Raw genomic sequence first — 22,093 nt, forward strand, 5'->3', positions numbered from 1 at the left:
GGGGGGAGAAAGAGTGGGAGGGAGGGGGTGGCGACCACCCACACTTGGCTTCGCCGAGGAAACATCACAAGGTTGATCCCGGGCCGGGCCGGGGTGGTGTGTAGGAGTGGGATGTTGCCCCGCCCGGCCGGGGTACCCGGTGCCTCTCCGCGGCCGCTCGGTAGCTAGCAGCGAAGCTTTAACCCCTTCATCCACCATCTCAGGAGGGGGGAGAAATCAGGAACCGTGCTTGGAATTACTCTCCTCGGAGAGTGCGGATTCAAAATGCTGGAGTAGCTCAGTGGGACGGGCAGCATCTCTGGAGAGAAGGAATGGGTGATGTTTCGGGTCGAGACCCACGTTTAGTGTCTGAAGAAGGGTCTCGACCCGAAACTTCATCTTTTCCTCTCCAGAGATGCTGCCTGTCCCGCTGAGCTACTCCAGCTAGTATAAATCTTGTCTAAATCTCTCTCGTATAAATCTATTAACATGTATTAAGCGACAAACCTGTGTGGGAGGAAACCGGAGCACCCGGAGAAAACCCACGCAGGTCACGGGGAGAATGTACAAACTCCGTACAGACAGCGCCCGTAGTCAGGATCGAACCCGGGTCTCTGGCGCTGTGAGGCAGCAACTCTACCGTGCCCTGTATGGAAGGTCACCACAACTCCGAGATTTCCCTTCGCGTTTTCCTCGGTCATAGACTCATTCTGCACAGAAACAGGGCCTTCGGCCCAACTCGTCCATGCCTGCCCACCCGGACGGCCCACCTACCCTCGTCCCACCTGCATCCATATCCCACTAAACTTGGCCCATCCCATCAAAGGTAACGGCGAGAGGGCGGGAGAATGGGGCTGAGAGGGAGAGATAGATCGGCCATGATTGAATGGTGGAGAAGACTCGATGGGCTGAATGGCCTAATTCTGCTCCTGTTGAGTTATAGAGTCCTACAGCATGGAAACAAGTCCTTTGACCCAACTAAGATAGACCCAACATGCTGGAGTAACTCAGCGGGTCAGTCAGCATCTCTGGAGAGACCCTTCTTCAGACTTCGGCCCAACTTGACCATGCCGACCATAATGCCCCATCTACCTCCTCTGGCAGCTGGTTCCGTATACCCACCAGGTCTCCCCAGGTCTCTGCCCACCCATTGCCCAGTTGTAGGTCTAACATTGCACTCATATTGCACTCTCTCTCACTCTCACCCTCCATCCCTCCCCAGATCTGCAGCCTGGTGCAGCCGCGGCAATGACCATCACCTACACCGCCCGTGTGGCCAACGTGCGTTTCTGCAGCTTCTCCAAGCTGCTGGTGCTGTGGAAAGGCAGCATCTACAAGCTCCTCTACAAGGAATTCCTGGTTTTCTCCTTCATGTACGCCGTGCTCAGCGTTGCCTACAGGTCAGTCAACGTGTGCCCTGGCCACCACACGCACTAAACGCTGGAGTAGCTCAGCGGGGCGGGCAGCATCTGCGGAGAGACATTCCGAGTCGAGACTAATTTGAGGAAGGACATTCTTGCTATTGAGGGAGTGCAGCGTAGGTTTACAAGGTTAATTCCCGGGACTGTCATATGCTGAGCGAATGGAGCGGCTGGGCTTGTTCACTCTGGAGTTTAGAAGGATGAGAGGGCATCTCATTGAAACATATAAGATTATTAAGGGCTTGGACACGCTAGAGGCAGGAAACGTGTTCCCGATGTTGGGGGAGTCCAGAACCAGAGGCCACACAGTTTAAGAATAAGGGGTAAGCCGTTTAGAACGGAGACGAGGAAACACTTTTTCACACAGAGAGTTGTGAGTCTGTGGAATTCTTTGCCTCAGAGGGCGGTGGAGGTAGGTTCTCTGGATGCGTTCAAGAGAGAGATAGACAGGGTCTTAAAGATAGCGGAGTCAGGGGATATGGGGAGAAGGCAGGAACGGGGTACTGATTGGGGATGATCAGCCATGATCACATTGAATGGCGGTGCTGGCTCGAAGGGCCGAATGGCCTACTCCTGCACCTATTGTCTATTGTCACCAGCCCGTGTTTGGCCCATATCTCTCCAAACCTGTCCTATCCATGAACCTGTCCAAATGTCTATTATATGCTTTTATAGTCCCAGCCTCAACTATCTCTTCTGGCAGCTCGTTCCATACACCCAAAAGTGAAAAAAGTGTGTGAAAAATGTTGCCCCTCAGATTCCTATTAAATCTTTTTCCCCTCACCTTAAACCTATGTTCTGATTCACTACAGACTATTTCATCAATATTGCAGGCAACATACTTCAGATCATGTTGATTTGTTGCCTTTTGATTAAAAACCCCATCATATGTTCCCTCTGAGAGTGTGGCCCTTATATTATCATTCAAAGGGTGGTGGATATATGGAACGAGTGGCCAGAGGACCTTAGGGCATCACAGTGGCGCAGCGGTAGAGTTGCTGCCTCACAGCGCCAGAGACCCAGATTTGATCCTGACTACGGGTGCTGTCTGTACGGAGTTTGCACGTTCTCCCCGTGACCGTGTGGGTTTTCTCCGGTTTCCTCCCACACTCCAAAGACGTACAGGTTTGTAGGTTAATTGGCTTCGGTAAATGTAAAAATGTAACAATTGTGCGTGTAGGATAGTATTAATGTGTGGCGATCGTGTTGCTGGTCGGCGCGGGCCCGATGGGCCGAAGGGACTGTTTCCGTGCTGTATCTCTAAAAAAAAACGCCCTTCAATATGATCATGGCTGATCATCTAAAATCAGTACCCCGTTCCCGCATTTTCCCAATATCCCTTGATTTCTTTTGCTGTAAGATCTAAACCTAACTCTCTTGAAAAAACATCCAGTGAATTGGCCTCCACTGTCCTCTGTGGCAGAGAATTCCACAGATTCACAACTCTCTGGGTGAAAAAGGTTTTTCCTCATCTCATAGAAACATAGAAAATAAGTGTAGGAGTAGACCATTCGGCCCTTCGAGCCTGCACCGCCATTCAATATGATCATGGCTGATCATCCAACTCAGTATCCTGTACCTGCCTTCTCTCCATACCCCCTGAACCCTTTAGCCACAAGGGCCACATCTAACTCCCTCTTAAATATAGCCAATTAACTGGCCTCAACTACCTTCTGTGGCAGAGAATTCCAGCGATTCACCACTCTCTGTGTGAAAAATGTTTTCCTCATCTCGGTCCTAAAAGATTTCCCCCTTATCCTTAAACTGTGACCCCTTGTTCTGGACTTCCCCAACATCGGGAACATTTTTCCTGCATCTATCCTTTAAGAATTTTATATGTTTCTATAAGATCCCCTATAAGATATGTTGTAAAGTAACCAGTTAATCATAAGATCGAGGTGATTGAATCCCATCTGCAGTTTTGAGAACTTGCCCAAGATACAGTGTCTGGAACAGCGCTCAACGTCACAGAGGTTGAGGAGTCGAGAGAATTTAATCGAAGATAGACAAAAGTGCTGGAGAAACTCAGCGGGTGAGGGAGCATCTATGGAGCGAAGGAAATAGGCAACGTTTCGGCACGGATCGTTGCCTATTTCCTTCGCTCCATAGATGCTGCCTCACCCGCTGAATTTCTCCAGCACTTTTGTCTACCTTCGATTTTCCAGCATCTGCAGTTCCTTCTTGAGTATTTTAATGCCAAGTGCCTCAAAACAGAACAATGAACTTCTTGCTTGCAGCAGGACTACGAGTTTTCAAACACACAGTAGATAAGATAATGAAACAAACAAATTAAACAACAAATGGTTTGATAAATTAAAAAGACCAACATAGTGTAAAAACAAAACGAAGTCCAAAGTCCTTGGCTCAAGAGGCTGCAGATGCAAGCTTGGAATCTGGAGCAAAATACAATGTGCTGGAGGAACTCAGAGGGCCCTGTGGAAGGAATGGGAATCAGTCTGAAGAAGGGTCTCAACATTAAACGTTGTCTGCCCTCCACAGACATCAAATCTTGAGAGTACAAAATCACGAGAGGAATAGATCGGTAGATGCCCAGAGTAGGGGAATCGAGGACCAGAGGACATAGGTTTCAGGTGAAGGGGAAAAGATTTAATAGGAATCTGAGGGGTAACTTTTCCACACACAGAGGATGGTGAGTGTATGGAACAAGCTGCCAGAGGAGGTAGTTGAGGCTGGGATTATCCCAATGCTTAAGAAACAGTTAGAAACATAGAAACATAGAAAATAGGTGCAGGAGGAGGCCATTCAGCCCTTCGAGCCAGCACCGCCATTCATTGTGATCATGGCTGATCGTCCCCTATCAATAACCCGTGCCTGCTTTCTCTCCATATCCCTTGACTTCACTAGCCACTAGAGCTCTATCTAACTCTCCTAAATCCATCCAGTGACTTGGCCTCTACTGCCCTCTGTGGCAGGGAATTCCATAAATTCACAACTCTCTGGGTCAAAAAGATTTTTCTCACCTCAGTATTAAATGGCCTCCCCTTTATTCTAAGACTGTGGCCCCTGGTTTTGGACTCGCCCAACATTGGGAATATTTTTCCTGCATCTAGTTTGTCCAGTCCTTTTATAATTTTATATGTTTCTATAAGATATCCCCTCATCCTTCTAAACTCCAGTGAATACAAGTTAGACAGGTACATGGATAGGACAGGTTTGGAGGGACATGGGCCAAACGTGGGCAGGTGGGGGACTAGTGTAGCTGGGACATGTTGGTTGACAATAGACAATAGGTGCAGGAGTAGGCCATTCGGCCCTTTCGAGCCAGCACCGCCATTCAATGTGATCATGGCTGATCATCCCCAATCAGTACCCCATTCCTGCCTTCTCCCCATATCCCTTGATTCCTAAGAGCTAAATGTGGTGTGGGCAAGTTGGGCCGAAGGGCCTGTTTCCACACTGTATCACCCTATGACTCTACGAGATGCTGCCTGACCCACTGAGTCACTCCAGCACTTTGTGTTTTGCTGAATTCTACAGTCTACAGTCGACTCCGGACTGTCAAAGCCGCCACAGCCAGGCATAAAATCAGCTTTTTTTATCCACGAGTAGTAGCTCTACTCAACAGCCAAAAGCCTGTAGCCTCCTTGTGCTGTGGTATTTTATTTCAATCTTCACATGTTTAAATTATTATGTTTTATTTTTAATAGTCTTCTGTACATCATGTTGTTACTTGTGAGCAAAGCACCAAGGGAAATTCCTTGTGTGTGAGTACACATCCTTGGCTAATAAAATGTGTTCAATTCAATTCAATTCAAGGTTGAACAAGTTGTTTCCAAGCATAGACTTGGAATAGGACAGCAGGTGAACAGGCCCTTCAGCCCACAATAGACAATAGACAATAGGTGCAGGAGTAGGCCATTTGGCCCTTCGAGCCAGCACCGCCATTCAATGTGATCATGGCTGATCATTCCCAATCAGTACCCCGTTCCTGCCTTCTCCCCATATCCCCTGACTCTGCTATTTTTAAGAGCCCTATCTAGCTCTCTCTTGAAAGCATCCAGAGAACCGGCCTCCACAGCCCTCTGAGGCAGAGAATTCCACAGACTCACCACTCTCTGTGAGAAAAAGTGTTTCCTCGTCTCCGTTCTAAATGGCTTACTCCTTATTCTTAAACTGTGTGTGGCCCCTGATTCTGGACTCCCCCAACATCGGGAACATGTTTCCTGCCTCTAGCGTGTCCAAGCCCTTAACAATGTCATAGAAACATAGAAACGTAGACAACAGGTGCAGGAGTAGACCATTCGACCCTTCGAACCAGCACCGCCATTCATTGTGATCATGGCTGATCATCCAAAATCAGTACCCTGTTCCTGCTTTCTCTCCATATCCCTTGATTCCGTTAGCCCTAAGAGGTAAATCTAACTCGCAAGTTGTCCCTGCCAAAGATGATGCTTGTTTAAACTAATCTTGTCTGCGGGCATGTGATCCATATCCTTCCTTTCACTGCATATCCAAGTGCCTATCTAAAAGTTCTCAGCCTCCACCACCAACCCTGGCAGTACAATAGACAATAGACAATAGGTGCAGGAGTAGGCCATTCATCCCTTCAAGCCAGCACCGCCACTCAATGTGATCATGGCTGATCATCCACAATCAGTACCACGTTCCTGCCTTCTCCCCATATCCCCTGACTCCACTATTTTTAAGAGCCCTATCTAGCTCTCTCTTGAAAGCATCCAGTGCCCGCTCCAGGCTCAGTGTAAAAAAAAGTTGCCCCGCACATCTCCTTTAAACTTTCCGCCTCTCACCTTAAGGCTACCCCCTCTCGTCTTACGCTGAGAAAAAAGTTCTGAAGTTCTGACCTTTAACACCCATTGCTTTAGTGAAGGCGTTGCTTCCAAGTCCTTGGAGCCTGTAAACAAATACAGACTGGACATCTTTGTGTGGGGTTGCTGAAGGAAATGATAGCAATGCGAATATTTTTAGATGAGGGGAACGTTAGGTTATTTGGCTTCAGTGTAAAGTGTTTGGTCGTTAGTTGAAGATAGACACAAAATGCTGGAGTAACTCAGTGCGTCAGGCAGCATCTCCGGAGAGAAGGAACGGGTGACATTTCGTTGTGAAGAAGAGTCTCGACTCAAAACGTCATCCATTCCTTCTCTCCAGAGATGCTGCCTGGCCCGCTGATTTTGCGTCTATCTTTGGTGTAAACCAGCATCTGCAGTTCCTTCCTACACACTAGTTATTGGTTTAGTTTAAAGATACAGCATTGAAACAGGCACTTCGGCCCAGCAAGGCCATGCTGACCATCGATCTCCCGTTCACACTAGTTCCATGTTATCCCACTTTCTCATCCACTCCCTACACACTAAGGGAAATTTTACACCAAGGGCCGTTTAACCTACAAACCCGCACGTCTTTGGGATGTGGGAGGAAACTGGAGCACCCGGAGGAAACCCACGCGGTCAAAGAGAGAACATGCAAACTCCACACAGACAGCACCCGAGGTCAGGATCGAACCTGGGTCACTGGTGCTTTGAGACCGCAGCACTACCAGCTACGTCACTGCATTGGGTCTTTCTTAGTTCAGTTCAGTTTAGTTTATTGTCACGTGCTAACCAGTCAGCGGAAAGACAATACATGATTACAATTGAGCCGTCCACAGTGTACAGATACAGGATAAAGGGAATAATGTTTAGTGCAAGGTAAAGTCCAGTAAAGTCCGAATACGGATGATTTAAAGGTCCCCAATGAGGTAGATGGGAGGTCAGGACCGCTCTCTGGTTGGTGAGAGGGTGGTTCAGTTGCCTGATAACAGCTGGGAAGAAACTGTCCCTGAATCTGGAGATGTGCGTTTTCACACTTCTGTACCTCTTGCCCAATGGGAGAGGGGAGAAGAGGGAGTGACTGGGGTGAGACTGGTCCTTGATGATGCTGCTGGCCTTGCCGAGGCAGCGTGAGGTGTAGATGGAGTCGATGGAATGGAGGTTGGTTTGTGTGATGGTCTTGGCTGCATCAACAAGGCCATTCGGCCCTTCGAGCCTGCACCGCCATTCAGTATGATCATAGCTGATCATCTAAAAATAGTACCCCTTTCCTGCCTTTTTCCCCATATCCCTTGATTCCTTTAGCCCTAAGAGCTAAATCTAACTCTCCCTTGAAAACATTTAGAATGGACTGAAGGGCCTGTTTCCATGCTGTATCTCTAAAGTTCAAAGGACAGTGGAGGCCGGTTCTCTGGATGCTCTGATTGGGGATGATCAGCCATGATCACATTGAATGGCGGTGCTGGCTCGAAGGGCCGAATGGCCTACTTCTGCACATATTGTCTATTGTCTATTGTCTATTGAAGTAGTCGAGGCAGGTACAATTGCAACTTTGTAAAGCCATTTCGCCAGGTACATAGATAGGAATGGGTCAGAGGGATATGGGCAAATGGGACTAGTGTAGATGGGGCAATTGGGATGGCATGGATGAGTTGGGCTGAAGGACCTGTTCCCATCCTGTATGGCTCTATGACATTGTGTGTATGCGTGTGTCCATGTGTGTGTGTCTCCATGTGTGTGTGTGTTCGTGTGTCCATGTGTGTGAGAGGCAGAGAGAGGCGGAACATGAGATTGGAATATTCCAGCAAACAGCTGGATCACTGCATGGTATTTGGAGCAGTGGTCGCCAGCTGTGAACAAAGGGAATCTTGAGTTGAGTTTCAGCTGAGTTTAATGTCACGTGTACCAAGGTACAGTGAAAAGCTTTTGTTGCGTGCTAACCAGTCAGTGGAAAGATAATACGTGATTACAATCGAGCCATTTACAGTGTGTACAGATACATGATAAAGGGAATGAATAACGCTGTGACCCTTTCTCTGTCTGAAGAAGGGTCTTGACCCGAAATACCACCCATTCCTTCTCTCCACAGGTGCTGCCTGTCCCGCTGAGTTACTCCAGCATTTTGTGTCTATATTCGGTGTAAACCAGCATCTGCAGTTCCTTCCTACGCGTTTAAGTAAGAAATGCTGAGTAGAGTTGGAGTAGAGGTTTAAATGTGTGGAGCGATTGTAGACTAGTGTTGTCAACTGTCCCGTATTAGCCAGGACATCCCGTATATTGGGCTAAATTGGTTTGTCCCGTACGGGACCGCCCTTGTCCCGTATTTCACCGCTACAACTCGGGTCGAGGGGATTGTCGGGTCGGAGCGCCGCGTCCGGCCCCGCCTCGCCCGTCCCGACGTAGTGCAGCCCATGGAGTGCAGCAGCAGCAGCAGCAGCAGCAGCGCCTCGCCCGTGGCCCCGTCGTTCGGCAGCCCGGCCAGCTGTCCGACCTTCGAACCTTCGCTTACCGCCGACACCACCACCACCCCTCCTTCTCATGGCCGATCATCGGTTCATGAGTTGGACGGGGCGCCGGACTGTGAGCGCGGCCCAGGCCAAAACTCCTCAGCTGGCCCGCCGGCTGGGCTTTGTGTGCAGTCCAGCACCCGGGGCCAACTCATCATTCACCCAGCCACGGCCGAGTCAGTCAACGAATTGCCATCGGGAATTTGTCCCCCGTATTTTGAGTCTTTGTCCCTTTTGATAGTGAGAAAGGTGACAACCCTACTGTAATACGTGATTGCAGATCCAGCGATGTGACCCGCACACACAGTGTTGGGCGCCATCTTGGATCGCTACCTCAGTCTTTGAGGTAACTCCATGAATTTTCAGGTGATTTTAAATACATTTGTTTTAACAATAATTCTTCTGAAGGTTTCTGCTCATGGAAGGCCAGAAGAGGTATTTTGAAAAGCTGGCCTTGTACTGCAACCACTACGCCAACCTCATCCCAATGGCCTTCGTGCTAGGTGAGAGATGGCGTTCTTTATCCTTGTTTTTAGTTTTAGAGATACAGCGCGGAAACAGGCCCTTCGACCCACCGGGTCCGTGCCGCCCCCACCCTCTAGGGATCATATTTACATTTATACCCAAGCCAATGAACCTACAAACCTGTACGCCTTTGGAGTGTGGAAGGAAATTGAAGATCTTGGAGAAAACCCACGTGGTCACGGGGAGAACGTGCAAACTCCGTACAGACAGTCAGGGTCGAACCCGGGTCTCCGGCGCTGCAATCGCTGTAAGGCAGCAACTCTACCGCTGCACCACCCTAGTTTACCGATAGTTTATTGTGTCGTTTACTGATCTCTCCCCTAGAGACATAGATAGAGTCATAGATTAGTACAGTGTGGAAACAGGCCCTTCGGCCCAACTCGCCCACACCGGCCCACAATGTCCCAGCTACCCTAGTGCCACTTGCCTGCGCTTGGTCCATATCCCTTCAAACCTGTCCTATCCATGTACCCGTGCAACTGTTTCTTAAACAATGGGATAGTCCCAGCGGGTGGTGGGGGGCGGGGAGCGGGGGACGGGGAGTGGGGGTGGGGAGCAGGGGGTGGGGAGCGGGGGGTGGGGAGCGGGGGGGGGGGGTGGGGAGTGGGGAGTAGGGAGTGGGAGTGGGGGGTTTGGTGGGTAGTGGGGGAGGGGTTGGTGGGTAGGGGGGGGGGGTTTGGTGGGTAGGGGGGGGTTGGTGGGTAGTGGGGGAGGGGTTGGTGGGTAGGAGGGGGGGGTTTGGTGGGTAGGGGGGGGGGTTTGGGGAGGGGGGGGGTTGGTGGGTAGGGGGGGGGTTTGGTGGGTAATGGGTAGGGGGGGTTTGGTGGGTAGGGGGGTGCCTCCAGCCCCCACCCCAGTGTAACGTGGTGCTGTGCCTCCAGGTTTCTACGTGACGCTGGTGGTGAACCGCTGGTGGAGCCAGTACACCAGTATCCCGCTGCCGGACCGGCTGATGTGCGTGATCTCGGGCAACGTGCACGGGACGGACGAGCGAGGCCGCATGCTGCGCCGCACCATGATGCGTTACGCCAGCCTGTCCGCGCTGCTCATCCTGCGCTCCGTCAGCACCGCCGTCATCAAACGCTTCCCCACCATGGACCACGTGGTGGAGGCAGGTGAGAAATACAGCGCAGCGGCTGGGCTGGCCCAGTGTACAGTGGGGACACAGTGGGGGTACAGTGGGGACACAGTGGGGACACAGTGGGGACACAGTGGGGACACAGTGGGGGTACAGTGGGGACACAGTGGGGGTACAGTGGGGACACAGTGGGGACACAGTGGGGACACAGTGGGGGCACAGTGGGGACACAGTGGGGGTACAGTGGGGGTACAGTGGGGGTACAGTGGGGGTACAGTGGGGGTACAGTGGGGACACAGTGGGGACACAGTGGGGACACAGTGGGGGCACAGTGGGGACACAGTGGGGGTACAGTGGGGGTACAGTGGGGACACAGTGGGGATACAGTGGGGACACAGTGGGGGTACAGTGGGGACACAGTGGGGGCACAGTGGGGACACAGTGGGGACACAGTGGGGACACAGTGGGGGTACAATGCGGGTACAGTGGGGGCACAGTGGGGACACAGTGGGGACACAGTGGGGACACAGTGGGGGTACAATGCGGGTACAGTGGGGGTACAGTGGGGACACAGTGGGGACACAGTGGGGGTACAATGCGGGTACAGTGGGGGCACAGTGGGGGTACAGTGCGGGTACAGTGGGGGCACAGTGGGGGTACAGTGCGGGTACAGTGCGGGTACAGTGGGGACACAGTGGGGGTACAGTGCGGGTACAGTGCGGGTACAGTGGGGACACAGTGGGGGCACAGTGGGGGTACAGTGGGGACACAGTGGGGGTACAGTGGGGACACAGTGGGGACACAGTGGGGGCACAGTGGGGACACAGTGGGGGTACAGTGGGGGCACAGTGGGGACACAGTGGGGGCACAGTGGGGGCACAGTGGGGACACAGTGGGGGTACAGTGGGGACAGGGGACACAGTGGAGACACAGTGGAGACACAGTGGGGGTACAGTGCGGGTACAGTGGGGACACAGTGGGGGTACAGTGCGGGTACAGTGGGGACACAGTGGGGGTACAGTGGGGACACAGTGGGGGCACAGTGGGGACACAGTGGGGACAGGGGACACAGTGGGGACACAGTGGGGACACAGTGGGGACACAGTGGGGACACAGTGGGGACACAGTGGGGACACAGTGGGGACACAGTGGGGGTACAGTGGGGACACAGTGGGGGCACAGTGGGGGTAGAGTGGGGACACAGTGGGGGCACAGTGGGGACACAGTGGGGGCACAGTGGGGGCACAGTGGGGACACAGTGGGGACACAGTGGGGGCACAGTGGGGACACAGTGGGGACACAGTGGGGGCACAGTGGGGACACAGTGGGGACACAGTGGGGGCACAGTGGGGGCACAGTGGGGACACAGTGGGGGTACAGTGGGGGTACAGTGGGGGTACAGTTGGGACACAGTGGGGACACAGTGGGGGCACAGTGGGGACACAGTGGGGACACAGTGGGGGCACAGTGGGGACACAGTGGGGACACAGTGGGGACACAGTGGGGACACAGTGGGGACACAGTGGGGACAGGGGACACAGTGGGGACACAGTGGGGACAGGGGACACAGTGGAGACACAGTGGGGGTACAGTGCGGGTACAGTGCGGGTACAGTGGGGACACAGTGGGGGTACAGTGGGGGCACAGTGGGGACACAGTGGGGGCACAGTGGGGGTACAGTGGGGACACAGTGGGGGTACAATGCGGGTACAGTGGGGGCACAGTGGGGGTACAGTGCGGGTACAGTGGGGGCACAGTGGGGGTACAGTGCGGGTACAGTGCGGGTACAGTGGGGACACAGTGGGGGTACAGTGCGGGTACAGTGCGGGTACAGTGGGGACACAGTGGGGGCACAGTGGGGGTACAGTGGGGACACAGTGGGGGTACAGTGGGGACACAGTGGGGACACAGTGGGGGCACAGTGGGGACACAGTGGGGGTACAGTGGGGGCACAGTGGGGACACAGTGGGGGCACAGTGGGGACACAGTGGGGGTACAGTGGGGACACAGTGGGGACAGGGGACACAGTGGAGACACAGTGGAGACACAGTGGGGGTACAGTGCGGGTACAGTGGGGACACAGTGGGGGTACAGTGCGGGTACAGTGGGGACACAGTGGGGGTACAGTGGGGACACAGTGGGGGCACAGTGGGGACACAGTGGGCACAGGGGACACAGTGGGGACACAGTGGGGACACAGTGGGGACACAGTGGGGACACAGTGGGGACACAGTGGGGGTACAGTGGGGACACAGTGGGGGCACAGTGGGGGTAGAGTGGGGACACAGTGGGGACACAGTGGGGACACAGTGGGGGTACAGTGGGGGCACAGTGGGGACACAGTGGGGACACAGTGGGGACACAGTGGGGGCACAGTGGGGACACAGTGGGGACACAGTGGGGGTACAGTGGGGGTACAGTGGGTACAGTGGGGGCACAGTGGGGACACAGTGGGGACACAGTGGGGACACAGTGGGGACACAGTGGGGACACAGTGGGGGTACAGTGGGGACACAGTGGGGGCACAGTGGGGACACAGTGGGGGCACAGTGGGGACACAGTGGGGGCACAGTGGGGACACAGTGGGGACACAGTGGGGACACAGTGGGGACACAGTGGGGACAGGGGACACAGTGGGGACACAGTGGGGACAGGGGACACAGTGGAGACACAGTGGGGGTACAGTGCGGGTACAGTGCGGGTACACAGTGGGGGTACAGTGGGGGCACAGTGGGGACACAGTGGGGGCACAGTGGGGGTACAGTGGGGACACAGTGGGGGTACAATGCGGGTACAGTGGGGGCACAGTGGGGGTACAGTGCGGGTACAGTGGGGGCACAGTGGGGGCACAGTGCGGGTACAGTGCGGGTACAGTGGGGACACAGTGGGGGCACAGTGGGGGTACAGTGGGGACACAGTGGGGGCACAGTGGGGACACAGTGGGGGCACAGTGGGGACACAGTGGGGGTACAGTGGGGGCACAGTGGGGACACAGTGGGGACACAGTGGGGGTACAGTGGGGGCACAGTGGGGACACAGTGGGGGCACAGTGGGGACACAGTGGGGGTACAGTGGGGACACAGTGGGGACACAGTGGGGACAGGGGACACAGTGGAGACACAGTGGAGACACAGTGGGGGTACAGTGCGGGTACAGTGGGGACACAGTGGGGGTACAGTGCGGGTACAGTGGGGACACAGTGGGGGTACAGTGGGGACACAGTGGGGGCACAGTTGGGACACAGTGGGGACAGGGGACACAGTGGGGACACAGTGGGGACACAGTGGGGACACAGTGGGGACACAGTGGGGACACAGTGGGGGTACAGTGGGGACACAGTGGGGGCACAGTGGGGGTAGAGTGGGGACACAGTGGGGACACAGTGGGGACACAGTGGGGGTACAGTGGGGGCACAGTGGGGACAGTGGGGGCACAGTGGGGACACAGTGGGGACACAGTGGGGACACAGTGGGGACACAGTGGGGACACAGTGGGGGTACAGTGGGTACAGTGGGGACACAGTGGGGGTACAGTGGGGGTACAGTGGGTACAGTGGGGGCACAGTGGGGACACAGTGGGGACACAGTGGGGACACAGTGGGGACACAGTGGGGACACAGTGGGGGTACAGTGGGTACAGTGGGGACACAGTGGGGGTACAGTGGGGACACAGTGGGGACACAGTGGGGACACAGTGGGGGCACAGTGGGGGCACAGTGGGGGCACAGTGGGGACACAGTGGGGGCACAGTGGGGGCACAGTGGGGGCACAGTGGGGGCACAGTGGGGGTACAGTGGGTACAGTGGGGACACAGTGGGGGTACAGTGGGGACACAGTGGGACACAGTGGGGACACAGTGGGGACACAGTGGGGACAGGGGACACAGTGGGGACACAGTGGGGGCACAGTGGGGGTACAGTGGGGACACAGTGGGGGTACAGTGGGGACACAGTGGGGACACAGTGGGGACACAGTGGGGACACAGTGGGGGTACAGTGGGGGTACAGTGGGGACACAGTGGGGGTACAGTGGGGACACAGTGGGGGCACAGTGGGGGTACAGTGGGGGTACAGTGCGGGTACAGTGGGGACACAGTGGGGACACAGTGGGGACACAGTGGGGACACAGTGGGAACAGAGTGGGGGCAAAGTGGGGACACAGTGGGGACACAGTGGGGACACAGTGGGGGCACAGTGGGGACACAGTGGGGACACAGTGGGGACACAGTGGGGGTACATTGGGGACACAGTGGGGGTACATTGGGGACACAGTGGGGACACAGTGGGGACACAGTGGGGGCACAGTGGGGGCACAGTGGGGGCACAGTGGGGACACAGTGGGAGAACAGTGGGGGCACAGTGGGGACACAGTGGGGACACAGTGGGGACACAGTGGGGGCACAGTGGGGACACAGTGGGGGAACAGTGGGGGCACAGTGGGGGCACAGTGGGGACACAGTGGGGACACAGTGGGAACAGAGTGGGGACACAGTGGGGGCACAGTGGGGACACAGTGGGGACACAGTGGGGACACAGTGGGGGTACAGTGGGGACACAGTGGGGACACAGTGGGGACACAGTGGGGACACAGTGGGGACACATTGGGGACACAGTGGGGGCACAGTGGGGACACAGTGGGGACACAGTGGGGGTACATTGGGGACACAGTGGGGGTACAGTGGGGACACCGTGGGGTACAGTGGGGGTACAGTGGGGGTACAGTGGGGACACAGTGGGGGTACAGTGGGGACAGGGGGTTCCCCGAGCGAACAATGATCTATTCTACATTTCCCTTGAACCACATCCCCTTTGATGTCTGTTTTTCACACCTTACACTTCCTTATCTCTGTGTCTCCCTCTCCCCTGGCGCTCAGTCTGAATTAGGGTCTCGACCCGAAACGCCACCCATTCCTTCTCTCCATAGATGCTGCCTGTCCCACTGAGTTACTCCAGCATTTTGTGTCTATATTCGGTGTAAACCAGCATCTGCAGTTCCTTGCTACACGTGTTGGTGTTTTGCAGGGTTCATGACCAGAGATGAACGCAAGAAGTACGAGAGTCTGCATTCTCCTTACAACAAGTATTGGATCCCCTGCGTGTGGTTCACCAACCTGGCGGCCAAGGGGCGGAAGGAAGGTCGGATCAAGGATGACAGCGCGCTCAAGTTGTTGATGGAGGTAGGGGGACGTCAAACCCTGGTGCTGTGAGGCAGCAACTGTACCGATGCACCGCCTAATGCCCCTGTCCCACTTAGGAAACCTGAACGGTAACCTCTGGAGACTTTGCGCCCCACCCAAGGTTTCCGTGCGGTTCCCAGAGGTTTTTGTCAGTCTCCCTACCTGCTTCCACTACCTGCAACCTCCGGCAACCACCTGCAACCTCCGGGAACCGCACGGAAACCTTGCGTGGGGCGCAAAGTCTCCAGAGGTTTCCGTTCAGGGTTCCTAAGTGGGACAGGGGCATTAGAGTCCAAGACCAGAGGCCACAACTTCAGAATAAAAGGGCGCCCTTTTAGGAAGGAGATGAGGAGGAGTTTCTTTCGTCAAGAGGTTGGCGAATCTGTGGAATTCATTGCCACAGAAGGCTGTGGGGGCAAAGGTAATGGCTATTTTAAAGTGGGGTTTGATCCACAGGACCCTTCTTCAGACTGATGGGTCTCGACCCGAAACGTTACCCATTCCTTCTCTCCAGAGATGCTGCACAGCCATCTTCCGTGTAAACCAGCATCTGCAGTTCCTTCCTAGTCGTCGTACTAGTTTCACTGTTGTTCTGCTGAGTTTCAGTTTGTATCACCTCGTTATCACCTCCCCCACAGTCAACAATGGACCATTGTGGGCTCCACCTTTCCTTGATCATCATTGCTGGCTTCAATCTGTCCTTTTGCATATTGTTCATGAATTTGTTCTACGCACCTTTTCATATCTCTCAGTTCCCTCTCCCCTGACTCTCAGTCTGAAGAAAGGTCCCGGACCTGAAACGTCACCCATTCCTTATCTCCAGAGATGCTGCCTGTCCCGCTGAGTTACTTCAGCTTTTTGTGTCTACCTTCCTACACAATATTAGTTGCCTGTTAACTTTGTGGTTTTTCTGCCTTCACCAGGAACTGAACGCCTTTCGAGCAAAGTGCAGCCTTCTCTTTCACTACGACTGGATCAGTATCCCACTCGTATACACTCAGGTGAGGCCACTGATAGGAGTCGTGTTCAAAAACTCGGTGGCGCACCGGTAGAGTTACTGGCTTGCAGCGCCGGAGACCCGGGTTCGATCCTGACTACGGGTGCTGTCTGTACGGAGTTTGTACGTTCTCCCCGTGACCTGCGTGGGTTTCTCCGAGGTCTTCAGTTTCCTCCCTCACTCCAATGACGTACAGGTCTGTAGGTTGAAAAGTGAGTTTGGTATTCCGAAAAACGCAAGGAATCATGGGATTTGAACGTGAAGGAAGGAAGGAAAGTGAACAAAGCGCTGGCTGTATAAACTGGGTATAAATTCTTATCTTTATTCATGATTTATGTGTAAAAATATATTTAATCTGAGGAACGGTGGTGCCAGGTAGCGGGAAAGCGGGGTGTAACAGAGAGAGAGAGGGGGCAGATGCGAGTGGGAGAGACTGGACCGGCGGAGAGACATTCTCGGCAGCTGACGGTCCGCGCTGGCTGCAAGCCTTGTGCCACCACTGCTCCGGGCTGGTGTCCCGTCAGTCCAGGGTCACCACGGACATCTCCGGCCACCCCCAGACAGGGTAGGACACTCGGGAGGGGATGGGGATGGGGAAGGTCCAGCAGAAATTCACCAGCACTTGCAGTGCCGGACACCGGGTGCGATCCTGACTACGGATGAAACGCAGGTTCATATACACGCAGCAGCACAGCTGCCGAGAATGTTTATCACGAGTGACCTATGACCTGGGCATGCGCAGTCGGAATACCGAACTCACTTATTAACCTTTTCACCCAGAGAGTTGTGAATCTGTGGAATTCTCTGCCTCAGAAGGCAGTGGAGGCCGATTCACTGGATGCATTAAAAAGAGAGCTAGATAGAGTTCTTGGAGCTAGCGGTATCAAGGGATATGGGGAGAAGGCAGGAACGGGGTACTGATTGGGGATGATCAGCCATGATCACATTGAATGGCAATGCTGGCTCGAAGGGCCGAATGGCCTACTCCTGCACCTATTGTCTATTGTCTATGTATGTAACGCGGGATCGCTGGTTGGTGCGGACTCGGTGGGCCGAAGGGCTTGTTTCCGCACTGTATCTCTAAACTAAACTACAAGAACTCCTCAGACGCCGCTTCAGCAGTTAACCCCATCCCCGGTCTCGGCAGGTGGTGACCATTGCCGTGTACAGCTTCTTCCTCACCTGTCTGATCGGCCGCCAGTTCCTGGACCCTGCACAAGGCTACGCTGGCCACGACATTGACCTGTACATCCCCGTCTTCACCCTGTTACAGTTCTTCTTCTACGCCGGCTGGCTCAAGGTGAGTGTCCCCTCTGAAACCCCGTGTGGCCTGGTAGCCCAGTGGCCAGTTGCCCAGTGTCCAGTGTCCTGGTAGCCCAGTGGCCAGTTGCCCAGTGGCCAGTTGCCCAGTGTCCTGGTAGCCCAGTGTCCAGTGTCCTGGTCGCCCAGTGTCCCGGTAGCCCAGTGTCCAGTTGTCCAGTGCCCAGTGTCCAGTTGTCAAGTTGTCCAGTGTCCAGTTGTCCAGTGTCCTGGTAGCCCAGTGTCCTGGTAGCCCAGTGTCCAGATGTCCAGTGTCCTGGTAGCCCAGTGTCCAGTATCCTGGTAGCCCAGTGTCCAGCTGCCCAGTGTCCTGGTAGCCCAGTGTCCTGGTAGCCCAGTGTCCAGATGTCCAGTGTCCTGGTAGCCCAGTGTCCAGTATCCTGGTAGCCCAGTGTCCAGCTGCCCAGTGTCCTGGTAGCCCAGTGTCCTGGTAGCCCAGTGTCCAGATGTCCAGTGTCCTGGTAGCCCAGTGTCCAGTATCCTGGTAGCCCAGTGTCCAGCTGCCCAGTGTCCTGGTAGCCCAGTGTCCTGGTAGCCCAGTGTCCAGATGTCCAGTGTCCAGAGGTCCAGTGTCCAGTTGTCCAGTGTCCTGGTAACCCAGTGTCCAGATGTCCAGTGTCCAGATGACCAGTGTCCAGTTGTCCAGTGTCCTGGTAGCCCAGTGTCCAGATGTCCAGTGTCCAGATGACCAGTGTCCAGTTGCCCAGTGTCCTGGTAACCCAGTGTCCAGATGTCCAGTGTCCAGAGGTCCAGTGTCCTGGTAGCCCATTGTCTAGATGTCCAGTGTCCAGTGTCCAGTGGACCAGTGTCCTGGTAACCCAGTGTCCAGATGTCCAGAGGTCCAGTGTCCAGTTGTCCAGTGTCCTGGTAGCCCAGTGTCCAGATGTCCAGATGTCCAGTGTCCAGTGTCCAGTGTCCTGGTAGCCCATTGTCCAGATGTCCAGTGTCCAGTTGCCCAGTGTCCTGGTAACCCAGTGTCCAACTAGTTTAGTTCAATTTATTATTGTCACATGTGCCATGGTACATTGTATAACTCCTCCCCCTTCTGGCGCGGGGTAGACTGACCCCCCCCCCCCCCACACCCCCTCCCCCCAATCTTTGCACACCCCCAATCCTGGACTTTCCACTGGTCACTTTAATTTCATGTTTCATGTGTCTTGTGTATTATGAATGTTGGCAGATCCGTTTCCCTCCTGGGATTAAATACCGTTCTATCGTATCGTATCGTACAGTGAAAAGCTCGTGTTGTTGCGTGCTATCCAGTCAGCGGCGAGACTACATGATTACAATCGAGCCGTCCACAATGTACAGATACATGATAAAGGGAATAATGTTTAGTGCAAGATAAAGTCTAGTAATGTCCGATCAAAGATAGACCGAGGGTCTCCAATGAGGTAGATAGTAGTTCAGGACCGCTCTCTAGTTGTGGTAGGATGGTTCAGCAGCCAGATAACAGCTGGGAAGAAACTGTCTCTGAATCTGGAGGTGTGACCAGTCCCAGTACAATAGATAGAGCAAAGGGGAAGATACAGAGTGCAGGATATAGTTCTCAGCATTGTAGCGCATCAGTTCCACAGACAAAGTCCAATGTCCGCAATGGGGTAGAGGTGAATCGGACAGTACCCTAGCTTATGGAAGATGCCAATTATGCCACATTGAGGTCTAATTATGGATCGGGGTTCGTTAACGTTGCCGTGCGCCCTCTCTCTATACATGCGGGTATGCGCACCCATTCAGAGTGAGGTTCCCCGACAACATGTCCCTTCAAAATGGAGTTAGGCACAAAATGCTGGAGTAACTCAGCGGGTCAGGCAGCATCTCTGGAGAACAAGGCTCGGTGATGTTTTGGTTTGGGACACCTCATCAGACTGATTGTAGTGGGGGATGGGGGGAGAAAGCTAGAATAGTGGTGGGGGGCTGGACAAAGTCTGGCAAGTGATGGGCGGCAGTAAATTATAGTAGTGTAGGAAGGAACTGTAGATGCTGGTTGACACTGAAGATGGACACAATTGCTGGAGTAACTCAGTGGGTCAGGCAGCATCTCTGGGGGGAAATCTCTGGGGGGGGGGGGGATGGGGGGCTCCCAGCGTCTCTAGGCGGAAATCCTGTGGGTTGGGGGGTGCCTGCCCCCCCTCCTGTTTTGAGAGGCGGGGGAGAACCCCCCCCCCCCCCCATGTTCTGTGACCTGGGTGCTGGAACTACAGCCAGTCCTAAGTCGGCTCGCTTACTCCACACTCCAAAGACGTGCAGGTTTGTAGGTTAAGTGCTTTCGTGAATTGTAAATTGTCCCTAGTGTGTCGGATGGTGCTAGTGTACGGGGTGATTGCTGGTCGGCGCGGACTCGGTGGGCCAAAGGACCTGCGGTTCCCAGGTCTGGCTACAGTTCCCAGGTCTGGCTCGCTTGCCCCAGGTCTGGCTGCAATTCACAGGTTGCGAAAACTAACTGGTGAAAAAATACGCCTGCGGGCCGAATGATTTCGGGTTAGGGGCCGGATCCGGCCCGCGGGCCGTAGGTTGACGACTCTTGTCCTAGATGTCAGGCCTCGTTGTGTGTGTGTGTGTGTGTGTGTGTGTGTGTGTGTGTGTGTGTGTGTGTGTGTGTGTGTCTGCCCCCCATGTTTTAAAAGCGATTTCCGCCCATGCCCGGAGAGAAGGAATGGGAGACGTTTCGGGTCGAGACCCTTCTCCAGACTTGTGTGACGGGATGCCTTTGATTACAGGTGGCCGAACAACTCATAAATCCCTTTGGAGAAGACGATGATGATTTTGAAACAAACCGTTTGATCGATAGGAACTTTCAGGTATTTGTGGTGGCTGGCGAAGAACCTTCAGTGTGGATGGTGCCTTCACTTCTGCAGAGGCAGCACAGGATATTGGGCATTCCAGTTGTATTCGTGCTCAGAAGATGAGCAGAAGTGCCATGCAACACACTCATGCTGTGAAATGTCACTGCTCTTCTGTCCTGAGTGGATCTGTAAACCCAGGCATCTAGAATAGGGACACAGCCTAGATGACCTGCCAATAACAGTAAACTGTTTAGTTTAGAGATACAGCGCGGAAACAGGCCCTTCGGTCCACCGAGTCCGTGCCCACCTGCAACCCATGTCCACTAGTTCTACCTTACGCACTAGGGACAATTTACAGCATTCAGAAGCCAATTAACCTACAAACTTGTACCTCTTTGGGATATGGGTGGAAACCGGAGCACCCGGAGAAAACCACGCGGTCACAGGGAGAACGTGCAAACTCCGTACAGACAGCACCCATAATCAGGATCGAACCCGGGTGGGTCTCTGGGGGCTGTGAGGCAGCAACTCTATCTCTCCCTCTGCTGGGTGTATGAGTCCAGGCTCAGATGGCTGGGGTTGTTAGAGGTGGCTTCTTGCCGTTCCTAGCCCCCAGAGCCTTGTCCCGTGTGTGACGAACCTTTAGTTTTGGCACCTTTAGTTTTGTTTCGAGAAACAGCGTGGAGACAGGCTCCTCGAGTCCGCACCGACCAGCGATCCCCGCACACTAATACTATCCAACACACACACACACTAGGGGGTGAGGGGGTGGGAATGGGAGTGGGGGAGTGTGTGTGTGGGGGGGTTGGGTTGGGGGGGGGGGAGTGTGTGTGTGTGGGGATGGGGGTGGGGATGTGGGTGGGGTAGTGTGTGTGTGTATGTGTGGGGGGGGGGGGGAGTGGGGGAGTGTGTGTGTGGGGGGGGGGGGGGGGGGGGGGGGGGGGGGGGGTGGGGGAGGGGGGGGGGGTGGGGGGGGGATTCTTTGTTGCCAGTCTCTCCCCCCTCCCTGCCCCCCACTGGTAGGCTCAGTTGCTGTGTCCCTCTCTTGCAGGGATGCATTGACTGTAGCTGTGACTGTTGCATTCAGGTGTCAATGATGGCGGTGGATGACATGTATCAGGACCTGCCCCTGATGGAGAAGGATCGCTACTGGGACGAGTCCAACCCTCGGCCACCCTACACTGCCGCCACTGTGTTTGTCTTGCAGAAGCCGTCCTTCCAGGGATCCACTTTCGACATGACGTGAGTCTGCAGGACGCGGTTGAGGCTCGGTCTAACCCTGGAACCCTGTGTAGAACCAGTCCAACATTGTCACCCCAACCCCGGCTAGAACCCGCCCTAACTTGTCCATTGTAACTCTAATGGCCCTGTCTCACGGTGCGAGTCCATCCACGAGTGATCCCGAGTTTAAAATTCGTGGTAATCACGTAGAGTTTATTAACGTAGCGGGAACGTCGGAACTCGTAACGCTGGCGGCAGGTACACGGGAAACTTGTTAACTCGTGAAAATCTTTCAAC

The 22,093-nt window shown here is 54.5% G+C and overlaps 1 protein-coding gene across 1 annotated transcript in view; it reads left to right on the top strand.

Moving 5' to 3' along the window:
- The first annotated feature begins 1,227 nt into the window (after positions 1 to 1,227).
- best2 (bestrophin 2) overlaps positions 1,228 to 22,093 on the top strand; it is a 43,789-nt gene continuing 22,923 nt past the window's right edge. The window contains exons 1-8 of the mRNA XM_033050853.1: positions 1,228 to 1,379; positions 9,103 to 9,197; positions 10,101 to 10,334; positions 15,318 to 15,472; positions 16,396 to 16,473; positions 17,617 to 17,769; positions 20,510 to 20,590; positions 21,663 to 21,817. Of these exons, the coding sequence (XP_032906744.1) occupies positions 1,228 to 1,379; positions 9,103 to 9,197; positions 10,101 to 10,334; positions 15,318 to 15,472; positions 16,396 to 16,473; positions 17,617 to 17,769; positions 20,510 to 20,590; positions 21,663 to 21,817 (1,103 nt within the window). The remainder of the gene's footprint in view (positions 1,380 to 9,102; positions 9,198 to 10,100; positions 10,335 to 15,317; positions 15,473 to 16,395; positions 16,474 to 17,616; positions 17,770 to 20,509; positions 20,591 to 21,662; positions 21,818 to 22,093) is intronic.

This window comes from Amblyraja radiata, chromosome 35 (genome assembly GCF_010909765.2).
Source record: "Amblyraja radiata isolate CabotCenter1 chromosome 35, sAmbRad1.1.pri, whole genome shotgun sequence".
NCBI classification, from domain to species: domain Eukaryota; kingdom Metazoa; phylum Chordata; class Chondrichthyes; order Rajiformes; family Rajidae; genus Amblyraja; species Amblyraja radiata.